The sequence below is a fragment of the Scomber japonicus genome, chromosome 19 (assembly GCF_027409825.1).
Source record: "Scomber japonicus isolate fScoJap1 chromosome 19, fScoJap1.pri, whole genome shotgun sequence".
NCBI lineage: Eukaryota > Metazoa > Chordata > Actinopteri > Scombriformes > Scombridae > Scomber > Scomber japonicus.
Window position 1 is genome coordinate 15008582 of NC_070596.1, and position 11850 is coordinate 15020431.

Here is an 11850-nt window from a genome sequence, read left to right on the forward strand (position 1 = left end):
GTGGCTACAAGGAAGCAGATTAGTAAACACAACATCCCCTGGCATCCTGTGTGTCTCCACTGCCATCTACTGCTGAAAGTCACACATGTGGGCAGTGGGCACAGTATTCACCCTTTATCAGACAGCTTGTGTGCTCTCTTAGAGCTGAATTTTATTCCAGAGCTTAACTTTACATGTTAAATTTGAAAGTAGTAAAGATTACATGCTGCAGGGATTCATCTCTAGAAAATAACTGTTTTACCAAGTACATTTTCCTTAAAGACTTGAAACAATTAATCTCTTACAAAATAGTTAATCATTGCAGATCTAGATTGGTCTCTGAAAATGAAACTCGTCACACACAACATGGCATCATGAAACCACTCAAACTGATTTTGTATAAATACTAGATTCTTTATTTAAATATTGTACATTTTTTAAAACATATTTACATGAATTAGACCTGCATTGTTACACTGTATACATAGGTGTATCTTTCACACGCACAAACATCGCTTGCTGGAAATAGGACAATCATACCGTACAGACTGCAGAAGCACCTTTGAGAACTGCTTTACAGGAGAGAAAGATGGGGGCAGATTTTGTTAACATCAAAACACCAGGCGACGTGGCCGAGACGAGACAAGCTTGCAATGACAGGAAAGGCCTCTTGATTACAGGTCTATCTATTTGTTAAGGCTGAAACTGTGCTCACCCTCACACTTTAAGTTCACAGCACCAACACCCCCCCTCTTTGTGCATATAGGTTAACATCATTCTGTCAAATATAGGGCTATCTTTGAAGTAAATACAAGCTCAGAGCCTTTATACACAAACCATTCAAAAATACAGAAACAGACTACTGTGTGAAATAAACTTTGCAAAGTGGCGCCAATAGATAAGACAGAAATCATGCAAAAAGGACAGTACAGATAGTTTGACAGCGAATATCCAAATAATGGTGTAGTAAAATTTTGAATTCATGTAAAATGTGGTCATTGGAGAAGACAAACTCTTTCAAGTGTTGTACTCCTGCCATCACATATGAACTGTTTGTAGCATCCTTCCTTCAAATGAAAGAAACATGCAGGACCAGTGGCAGCAGTTGTGCACTTTCTACCATGATAGATGAATAACACAGTGACAATATTGGTCTCCACCAACACAATGTTATCTTTACATCAGGGCTTACACAGCATTGCCCTAATCATGTATTTATATATGGCTTTCCTTCTTTGGTTTCATAAACCTGTCTTATACTTTTGTTACAGATAACCTACACATACAACGCAACCTTTGTTCTGATCAAACAACTATAAGCAAAGAAACATCTTAATGTCTTTCTGAACATTTACATCCACACTACTTTCCATCTTGCCAAGATTCTGAGCACGAGGAATTTACAGTATTGCTGCATGACGTTTGTGACAACAGAGCGTAATGACATACACAAAGAAAATGTGTCTTTGGTGCACCTGCTTTTAAACTGTGAAGACACTGTTCGAACCACTGGAGTGAAGGAGTGAAGTGTTAAACAACAACATGAGCAGGACAGTATTACCAATGTCTTTGATTAATGTCATCGATTTAAACCAGCACACACATTTACATGCACCCTTTTACAATCATGGCGACCTATGTTCGTATAAATCACATCAAGTCATATGCACATGCACACACACACACACATTACAAAAGAGAAGCAGCAAACAAATGTAAAGGGGAAATACGGAACTGAGAAACAGAAATAAAAATAAATTACACACACACACGCACACACACACACACACACACACGCGCACACACATACACGATTCTTGTTAAGATAGCTGGATCTTTTTGTCATCCATCACTCATATCAGCAGACACTTCAAACTTTACCTTTAAAACCAAGTAACGTTAAAAAAATACATCTCTTCCTTTAAATTCAAACCTGACCTATCATTGCAATTGTAAGCATTACCAGATGCTAGCTTTAGCTTTGTGAGATAAACATTAACATTTAAATACAACACATGTCCAAATTACAACTTCTCACATGTATACAACTCACACACACGCACACGTTTTTCAAAAAATCTTTCCTACCGCACAACTGCCGCAGCCGTCTATCTCAAATATGTTAGCAAATGTGTTGTTCGTTTCAGCAAGTGGAAGTGTGGGGTTGATAAAGCTCACTTCAAGATTGACATCTATACAAGAAAATATATTTATGAATGCATGTGTACACCTTCCGCCATAGTGACGTTATAGCTCTTTGCTTTCAACAACCAAAGCAAAGACAACATAAAAAGGCCAAGACGTAGACCTAGAAACAAATATATTTACAACTTATCCGGATGTGCGCAAAAGACAGATTCCTCAGCCAAGAGACGAAACCTGATTAACCATCACATGTTGGCTCTAATAAGTGTTTCTGCTTGGATTTCTCTAAGCAAAAAAGCAATTAACTCTTCCGTGGTTCACATTCCCAAACCCAACTCTTTACATTTCTTTGTCTAGTAACCCCCATCTATTCCTGACGTCAGCTTCCTCAGCCCATCTATACGCTTTATTCAAAACACCTTAACAACATGGAACAGATTAACAAGTGGAACAACAGAGACAGATAGCTGGGTTCAATAAGTCAACTATCACTACACTCAAGGGACTCCCAAACCATGGCTTACTCCTTTTTACAAAACCGTCTTTTTCTACACGAGGGCAACTGGATCTTAAGGCCCTCTCAGCCTGATTCCTGTTCGGTCAAATCAAACCATCTTTAAGTACCTAAAAAGTGTTGATGCCATGCAATGAGACATGGGAGACTGAAAGGCATTCCCCCCAGCCCGCTGTACTCATCTCCTCCTGCGTCATGATCAACATGAAAAAATGTCCTAGCTGCCTGCTTCCCCTCAACCATTCAAGCACCAAAACAAAAACGAGGGAGAAAACAAAATGTACACGGGTGGACGTCGGCTCCCCCCCGTGGTGAGGAGTGTGTGTGTTGTGTTGGTGGGCCTCTCTCTCTCTCTCGGCCCACGGGACGCAGTGCATTTTGGGAGGACTGCAGGTGGAAGACTTGGGCAGTCGGGAAGGAAGAATCAGCCCCAGAGAAGTGCACATACACACACTCTCACACATGCTTTTTTAGTCTGTATATTCAGCCACAATGGACAGCAGCACCGTGATATCGTCCGGCTTCCCTCCTGCAGAGCAAGACAAAAAGAGTGTGAGGAACCGTGCCAAAACATCATCACCTGTTCATGTGAAGTAGGCTTGGGTGGGCTATTTTGAGCCCACTTACTCAAAAGGAAGTTCCTGTTTTATTTTGCTCTGGACAAATGGCTAAACTAGGTGTCAATATAAACATATTCTCTTACGTTGTGATTAAGACATTTAATAACATCTGAACTATATGTACTATATTAAATGTTGCGCGTTAAAAAGGGAAACATCTGAGGAATCTACTCACCTCTTACATTCAGGCCATTGTCACAGGCAAACTGTGCAAAAGGGGACATATAGTTGGGATCATAGGCAAGGTCGTGAGCTTGCTTTGCAATACTCTGTGCGGTCTGCAGGATGCTGTCATAGTTTGTAGTCTGAAATGAGAAAAAAAACTACAAGCATTAAAATGTGAAGAACACAACATGTATCTAAATATATTTATGACGTATTGACACACGTGTGAGGATTATGAGTAAGCTGATATAAGAAGTGACACCTTGAGTTTTTTGAGCTCCTGAAGAATCATGTAGTCCGGCATGTTGTCAAAGAGGCCATCGGTCGCAGTCAGGATGATGTCACCGAGCTGCACGTCAAAAGAGGAGCTATCAGCTGCGTCAGGACTGGGGGGAGGGGGGAAAGGGGGCATGGCAAGATCAGTCACGCGTGAAACAGGAGCACACTGCGTCTGGGCTGCTGTCAACATTTTCCAGTACGAAGTAAAGCAGGTCAGAAGTTACTCTACCAAATCTGTGGGCATTTAATCCGACACCTGACTCGAAAGCAGCCTGTCCTTGCCAGACACAGAAAGGCTTGTTGGTGCCGTGCCCGAGACCTGAGTTTATTTCCTGGGAGCCTTTAACCTTATGTTACCGCTTCATCTTGAGGCTTTTTATTCTTAAGTGATACACCAGAATCATAAAAAGGCACCTAAAGAGAAATGTTTGGTTGGTCAACAAGCTTTACGTGGGAAATAAAAAGAATGAATGAATAATGCCTCATTAATGGATTAGAAAAGGGTTTAGCCTTTGTTAATAAAGCTGCCATTGTCACGGGCAAATTGTGGCACTTATCTGAATAGTCTGGAAAGCCTGTGTGCATGCTTGTGCTTGAGATATTTTGTCCAGACACACCTTGTAAAGTGTGAAAACCCCCGCCTTTCCTTGTTAAGGAACGATACCAGACAGAGCGACTCTCACTGTTTGGTGTGAATGACCACAAGAAGTAGTTGTTTTCATGTTCCCTCAGTGTCTTTATTCAGCATTTATGATTTGGTTCTTTGGGCTTGTTTATAATGTATGGAATTGTATTGCTTTTGCCCCAATTTGTGTGGAGAGCACCTCATGATTGCCATTTTGTGTTGCCACTGTGCTACAGTTGTGGTACCTTTAAATGTGTTCAGTAATTTATATACTCTTAATTTAGTACAGCCAAAGGGGGGAGGGGTGTTGCATTTATGAGTTATTCACTTAGCTCGCTAGGAGTTATATTCACTTGTGATTAGATTTTAAAGGCTACAGTAAATAGCTTTATTGTTTTGAAATTCACAACTGCTCTTCTTGTATATATACTACCACTTCTCTTTTCTAGAACAAACACATAATCACCCTCTTAAGTGTCCTACCCTGACATATGTATGTCCGTTGCACTGTCTAGAACAAATCCTTTGAGCTGAGGATCCTCTCCTGTCCTGATTCTTTGATGGGAACTGACGCCAAATCTGCCAACTCAAACCAATTCAATTTTTAAAAACGGGCCAGCCTTTTTTATACAGAGCCAGACTTTAAATGATCTGCATGGCCAAAATCATCCCCAATTGCATGAATACTGCGTTACTTTTAATCGGGAGTGATGCAACTTCTTCACTTCACATCCAAAAAATTGTGATACTATGCAGTCAATGTTTAGTTTCTACAGCTGTTTGAGCACAGCGAAAACTAAATTTGAGGAAGATCTGTGTAAGTTCTCTGTATAAACTCTTTGTGGCAAACCTAGTTAAGTCACATGATGAAATGAACATAATGCCCCTGTCAAAGATTTTTTTATGGGAGCATTACAACCATACAAATAGTTTTCAAATATCGAACTGACGCTGTAAACCTGCTAGCTTCCTTTCTGGATGTTCATATGTTGACATGCTGATGAGTGTAGGATTTTATTAGATTGTGATGATTACAAAAGATGAAATATCTACCTTTAAATTCACTGGAATATAAATAAACTCAAAGAACTGGAAGAGGAGATTAGGATTTTCCATGCAGGTGATATTAAAAAATGATCAGCTCTGCAGTAGCATAGCATAAATTGGCCAGCAGACCTGTGTACACCTGCATACTGCACACACTGAAGAGTGAAACCAAAGCAGCTTTTGTTTTATCTGCAATCATTTTCCCAAAGTTCCAACTACAACTACATTTGCTATCCACATGAGCAGATGAAGCAGGTTTTAACACAACCAGTGAGCTACAATTAATTACTTATACGAGAGGTGGGAGCACTGACCTGTCACTGAGCACCACCCCTTCAGCTCCCGGTGGAGCGATGGACAGCTGGAAGGGTGTGTTAAAGTAGTGCTGTTGCTCATCTGAGCGATGAACCACCTCTCCTCCCCGAACCACCAGGAAGCCCGAGTCACCAAGGTTACATGTGTGTAGCCGGTGACTCCGTCGATCCAGAACTACAATACAGGCTGTGCTGCTCCCTGTAAACAGAGCAAGAAAACAATAAAGCTATAAATATGTAGAAGGCAGAGCTTGATGGGAGGACACTAGGAAAGAAAGTGATGTCTGCATTTCAAGTGAGGATACAAGTGAAAATTCAATTATATTTTCTCACTGATTTCTTTCGATGCTTTTCTTACTGATTAATGTTGAATACGGCGACTTATAAAATGTCAGAATGGTGGAAAATGTTGATTACCGTTTCCCAAAACCCAAGGTGACATCCTCAAACCCAAATTTATTTAGTTTACTAATCAGTGAGGACGAAAGAAACCAGAAAAATATTCATAGGTTTCAAATTAATTTTAGTGACTCGAGAATTTCGGTATTTTCTTCTTAAGAAAATGACCAAAAACATTTATTAGACTATCAATATCAGTTGGAGATTAATTTCCATCAATGGGCTAATTGATTAATCGACTAACTGTTGCAGCTCTAACATCTCTTTTCCATTCAGGAGGAAAAGAATCTGTGTTTCACTTCACTCTGTGGAGGCAGAATGTTGCAACACCAGTACATCGTCACCTTTTTGTGCACCTTCCTTTTGGAATTTGATGCTTCACTTGTGGATGAAACTGACATTATTAGGCAACCCTTGCACCAAAAGAGGAAAAACACATGTCCTCAATCCTAAGGGTCATGTCCTAGATCCCCAGTGACTGCAGCTTTGGGAGCCAGTCCCAGTAACCTTGAGCAGGGAAGGTCAAGCGCATACCCTGTCACAACTTTCCAACATAAAAATAGACCATTTGATAAATGTCGTGACACGAGGGGGGGGTGTGTGTGTGTGTGTGTAAAAATTAAGTGTCTGTTTTGGCTGTTGGTGAGGGTCACCGAGTCTGAGAAGAAATGTGACCTTGGTCACATGTTTGTCATGTCCTTGCTTTTAAAAATTGCTTCAACCATCCTGCAGTGTCAGTTACAGATGGATTCTTGACCTTTTGGAGCTCTGGTATGAAGCAAAATATCCACCATGCATTAAAGGAAAATGTGAGGTCAACTTGCTAGTGGTATGCGTCACAAAATAAGGCCTGAGCAAGTCGAATTAGTAACCTCATTGGTGTTACATCATTGAGCAGAATCTACATGTATTTGTCTTATTTAATAAAAACCTTGCATTAATAAATCACTGTTTACAGTTTTAATTTGCAAGAGAAATTAAAAGCATTACACTTATTAGCATATTATTTGATCCATTTATGCACTTTTATACAAGTATGGTTCTTGGTATTATATATTCTGTATCTCTCTTACCAAGGTCGCTTCTCACAGTCTGACTCATCCTGCGGCTATGTTATTTATTTCTACGATTATGGCCGTTCACATAGGAGGCATGACTCACCCCACCAGTGACTGTGTGTGTACTGTAATGCGTCGTCTCTGTGGGGGTCCTGAGTCGTGGTGTACTCACCTAGCAGGGGAACTTTGTTCTGTAAGAGCTCATAGTAGCCAGTGGTCAGGATACCCACTGGATTACTGGGCGTGAAGCGTCCCTCCTTCACCAGTCGCTCACACGTTCTCATTAAAGTGGCGGAGAACTGAGACGGGTCGACTCCATAGTCACGCCAGCCACCTACACCATCTGCTACACCTGGTTTACAAAAATGGGAATATGAATTGTAGTTTAGTTGTTATTTTTGGTATTGTCCAACCACCAAAAAAAGAGAGTTTATGCTGACAACGATTCTGGCATTCAACAATTTCAGATGCATGGTTGAATTATTAATCAGGCCTGTTCCTGCCATCCCTTCAAATAATGGTGCTGCAATGGTCGGTTTGGGTTCCGATTTAAATCACTTCCAGTCTGAAAATATGACCACAGCCGGTCCTGACTACAGCTGTTGTGGTGGATAACCCAATCACGCTTTTAGAAATATTCACATAATGGAATAAATTGTTGAAAAACAGATGTAACTATGTAAGTGATATGTCAGAATTAACCAGTGTACTTTACTGGATATCGGTAGTGTGAAGCTCAAGAGCCATGGAGAAGGTGGCAAAGCAAAAACAAAGGCTTTTGGACTTTTAAAAACAAGGATTTCTAGATTTCAGAGCTGTAGAACTATGACAAAATATGTATGATGATAATAACACACTATAACAATTCTCATAAAAGCACACTTCTCAGTTATTTTATGGTAAATGGCTGCATTTTTTACTATGCACTCTGTCAATGAGCTCAATATAATGTTTATTTTGATTCACTGTTCACTGAGTTGACTGACATTTGCCTTTAAAGACAGAAATAACAGAACATTGTAAGTCAATACTGTATGTAAGTGAAAATATTCATGTCAAAAATAGTTTCCATGCCCTGTGAGAAAAACAGGCTCGAGTTAGTTTCACTTTTCTTTCTGCCACAAACAAGGAACTAAAAACACAAAACTCATCCTAGGAATCACCCCGAAATTTCCTTCCGCATCCTCGTGTTAAAAAACGTCGATGATGTGTTTCCATGATAATGTTTTAACACTATCACTATCGACTTTACTACAGACTTCCGCTTGCCATGTGGAGCGATGGGGAGGGGGGCGTAATACTCAGAGCAGGCAGTTTTATACTTCTAATTATTTCCCTTAACATTAAAGACTGTACAATGTTTATGAAACCCATAAAAAGACACCGCATGTGTCTCGGCCCCCGCCACGTGAGCACCCTTTGCCTGTGTTTACCCTCCTGTCAGCTGGGCGGCGAGGACAAAGCAACCGAGTTCAGCTAAGCTAATAGCAATATGGCTGCCTCCTTGCACAACCATATTGACCTTTGCAAGACATTGTCGTGTTCACTTTAACGCGCTGTAATATGAGAGTTTACAACACTTTCCATCTTAACTTAAGCTAACCTACTTCTTCTATTTTGATGCGTTTCGTATCTTGCGGCACCGCTGCGTATTCGCCAGCTGGAGCTCATATAGGTGAAAGGTCATCTGGTGTTTCACGTCAAAATCACCCGCTGACATCACATAATGCACTTCATACACTTAATGCACAACATGACGGGACTGCAGCTTCAGTGGGTCCCCTGCACGCATACACCCGGCTTCAAGTTAGATTAAGATAGCGGATATAGAGACTGTACAAAGGGGGTAAAAGTTGGGGAGGAAGGGGTGGGGGATGCTGTGTTTTCATCCGCACGTGTAGGACAGATCACTGAAGGTCACCCGGAGCATAGCGACACTCTTTTATACACAAAGGAGAGCTTACCCAGGACATCCGCGCTCCTGTGCCGCGCTATGAAGCAGGCATCGTCCCCGTAGCACATCCCTTTCTTCAGGATCCCCTTGCGAAAATCTTTCCCGAAGCCATAACTGGCTGAGACCAGGCTGTAGTCCCGACCGTCCGTCTGAGAGAGTCCACCCAGGACAGCCCTGGCTACCAGTCTGCCATAAGACAGTACGGATAACATCCCCCAGCAAGGAGCAACCCCGTCTTGATTTAAGCCCCCGTCTCTCTCTCCCTCTTTCCCCGCACCGGGCACCGACCTGCTCGGCTACTTCTTCTTCAATCCCCCGGCTGACGTATCTACCCGTCCATTCAACCACGACCGCAGCTCCCGTGAAATAGTAACGTAGCTCCAGACGTTGCTCTAATCACGATTAAAACAACACCGTCTCGACACTCAAAGCTCTTTCTAAGTTCCAGCTGTGGGTTTCATGAAGGCGGCTCCTCCGCTGGGCTCACCGCTTACCGACATGTTTCCTCTCGTTACCAGACGGAGCGCTGCAAGTACATACGAGTGTTTAACGGTCTACCACCCTGACGTCACGGCTACACCTGCATCAGCCAATCAAAGACCGGCGCAGGGGGAGGACGCTCTGGGAGGACTGTGGAGGTTACGTAGGCGTTAGAGGTGCACTTGTTTTAAGCACCGGGACATCCAATGAAAGGCCCACATTGTATTGTATTAATGTCATAATATGTGAAAACAAGGTAGCCCTGTGCACCAGAGTTGTTAGACATTTTCATTAGTTTTTATTTTTATTTAGTATTTTTTTTAAATGTATGTTTAGTTTAGTTAGTTTTACAAGCAGAATTGGGAAGGTTACTTTGGAAACGTAATAATAATAATAATAATAATGATGATAATAATACATTGTATTTATAAAGCACTTTACATTTGAAAAACAAAACTCAAAGTGCTACAATACAGATAAAAAAATCAAAACAAAAACAAAACAAAACATCATAAAATAATAATTAAAATACAAAAGTTCTATGAAAAAGAAATGTTTTAAGTCCTTTTTAAAAAAAAGTGTTCCACAGATGAGGGACAGCAGAACAGAAGGCCCGATCACCCATGGTGCTGAGGTGTTTTGGCAATATTTCTGAGATGGGGAGAAAGGAGATCTTGCAGAGGTGTTTGATATGGGCTTCAAAAGTGAGTTGAGGGTCAACTCTTCCACCAAGGTTGGTGACTGATGAAGAGAGGAGAGTGTCGTGACCAGAGAGAACAGATTACTAGTTACCCTATTTAAAATGTAACAAGTAATGTAACTATTTCAATTACTTAATGAAAGTAATGTAACTTATTACATTTGATTGTTTTTTGATTACTTTTCTAATTTTCTAACCAATGTTTTCAGCTGTTAGGGTAAGTGTTCCCATTAAGCCCACCAACATCTAAGTTCAGGTGTTTTTCATGGACGCTGACATGATTTATAAGGGAGATCATGACTCAGTAGACTCTCACTGGTCTGTTGTGAGAGGTACTCGCAGATCTTTCACTGCAGTAAAAAAAAAGGAACAATATAATAATCAATACAATCAATGGAGAGGATTCCTCTGGCTGCATCTTGAAATTGAATAGTTTAAATCTCACCAGAGTAATGTTTTATATACAATCATATACTCTCCCTGCTGGAGTGTATAATTACACAAAATAGATGGCAGCTGCAAATTGGTTTACAGTTGGAAATTTTAATCATTTAAACCAAATTGGTTTATTCTTTTAGTTACTGACCTTGCTCTTCAATGCTTTTATTTTTCCATGTCATTAGAGAAAGTTTTACCACCAGTATTGGAAAAACACATCTGTAAGCCAAGTAATATACATACACATCTAGTATTCCTAACCCACCTTTGGTCCTAGGAGCAGCAAACTCTTTTCCCACTGATTTTAGTCAGTTTTAGTCAGTTTTTTCATCTTTCCATGAGAACCATGAAAAGGATTAATTTATGTAATTAAACTGTTTCTCTGGAATATTATGTGGAATTGCAGAATAAATGAAAGTTAATTTGGGAATCAATCAATCAATCAATCAATCTTTATTTGTATAGCGCCAAATCACAACAAAGTTATCTCAAGGCACTTTACACATAGAGCAGGTTCTAAACCGAATTCTTCAGGTTTTAACTTTAAAGAGACCCAACATTCCCACATGAGCAAGCACTTGTCAGCAGTGGCAAGAAACAAACTCCCTTTTAACAGGAAGGAACCTCAGGCAGAACCAGACTCAGAAGTGGGCGGCCATCTGCCTCCACCGGTTGGGGTAGAGGAGAGAAAGGAAGGATAGAGGAGAGAAGCACAATGAAAATCAACAATGAAGCTAGAAGGTCCAGGACTGGAATCTGTCATCCGGACGTCTACAGGCCCAGATTATCTGTGAGACCAGAAAGCACAGACAACTCCGGGGAAGAAGTTTATGTTATTGAATGCATTAATAGAACATGAATGTTAATGGATATAAGTACATAAGTAGAAGTACATTAATTTTATATTTTTTCCTTTTAATACCCCTCCTAACATTTCTGGTTATACTCACTTTATTCTATAGTGACTTTTAATTTATTTCTTCCTTATTATATGTTTTTTTAATACTTTTAAAAAAATTCCTACAGCTGGTGTTTCCTCACTACAGCTTCATGAGAGATATGATAGAGTTTCCTCAGTTTCTGTTTTTATTACTTTTTTTCTGTTTGTGTTAAACACAGTTTGACTGATTGAT

General features: G+C 40.5%; 1 protein-coding gene across 1 annotated transcript; it reads right to left on the reverse strand.

Moving 5' to 3' along the window:
- Positions 1-378: 378 nt before the first annotated feature.
- Positions 379-9620, reverse strand: LOC128380551 (protein phosphatase PTC7 homolog). Its single transcript, XM_053340408.1, has 6 exons — positions 9110-9620; positions 7318-7497; positions 5689-5887; positions 3686-3809; positions 3434-3563; positions 379-3167 (listed from the first exon to the last, which is right to left on the reverse strand). Exons 1-6 carry the CDS (start codon positions 9309-9311, stop codon positions 3109-3111), a joined length of 894 nt encoding a protein of 297 aa, XP_053196383.1. The 5' UTR covers positions 9312-9620; the 3' UTR covers positions 379-3108.
- Positions 9621-11850: the final 2230 nt, after the last annotated feature.

Excerpts from the sequence above, each read along its gene's own strand:
- LOC128380551 (XM_053340408.1), bottom strand. The coding sequence starts at position 9,311 with ATGTTATCCGTACTGTCTTATGGCAGACTGGTAGCCAGGGCTGTCCTG. Across the intron at positions 7,498-9,109 it reads CAGGAGCGCGGATGTCCTGG|GTGTAGCAGATGGTGTAGGT; the intron begins GTAAGCTCTCCT and ends TTTGTAAACCAG. Across the intron at positions 3,168-3,433 it reads CAATGGCCTGAATGTAAGAG|GAGGGAAGCCGGACGATATC; the intron begins GTGAGTAGATTC and ends CTTGCTCTGCAG.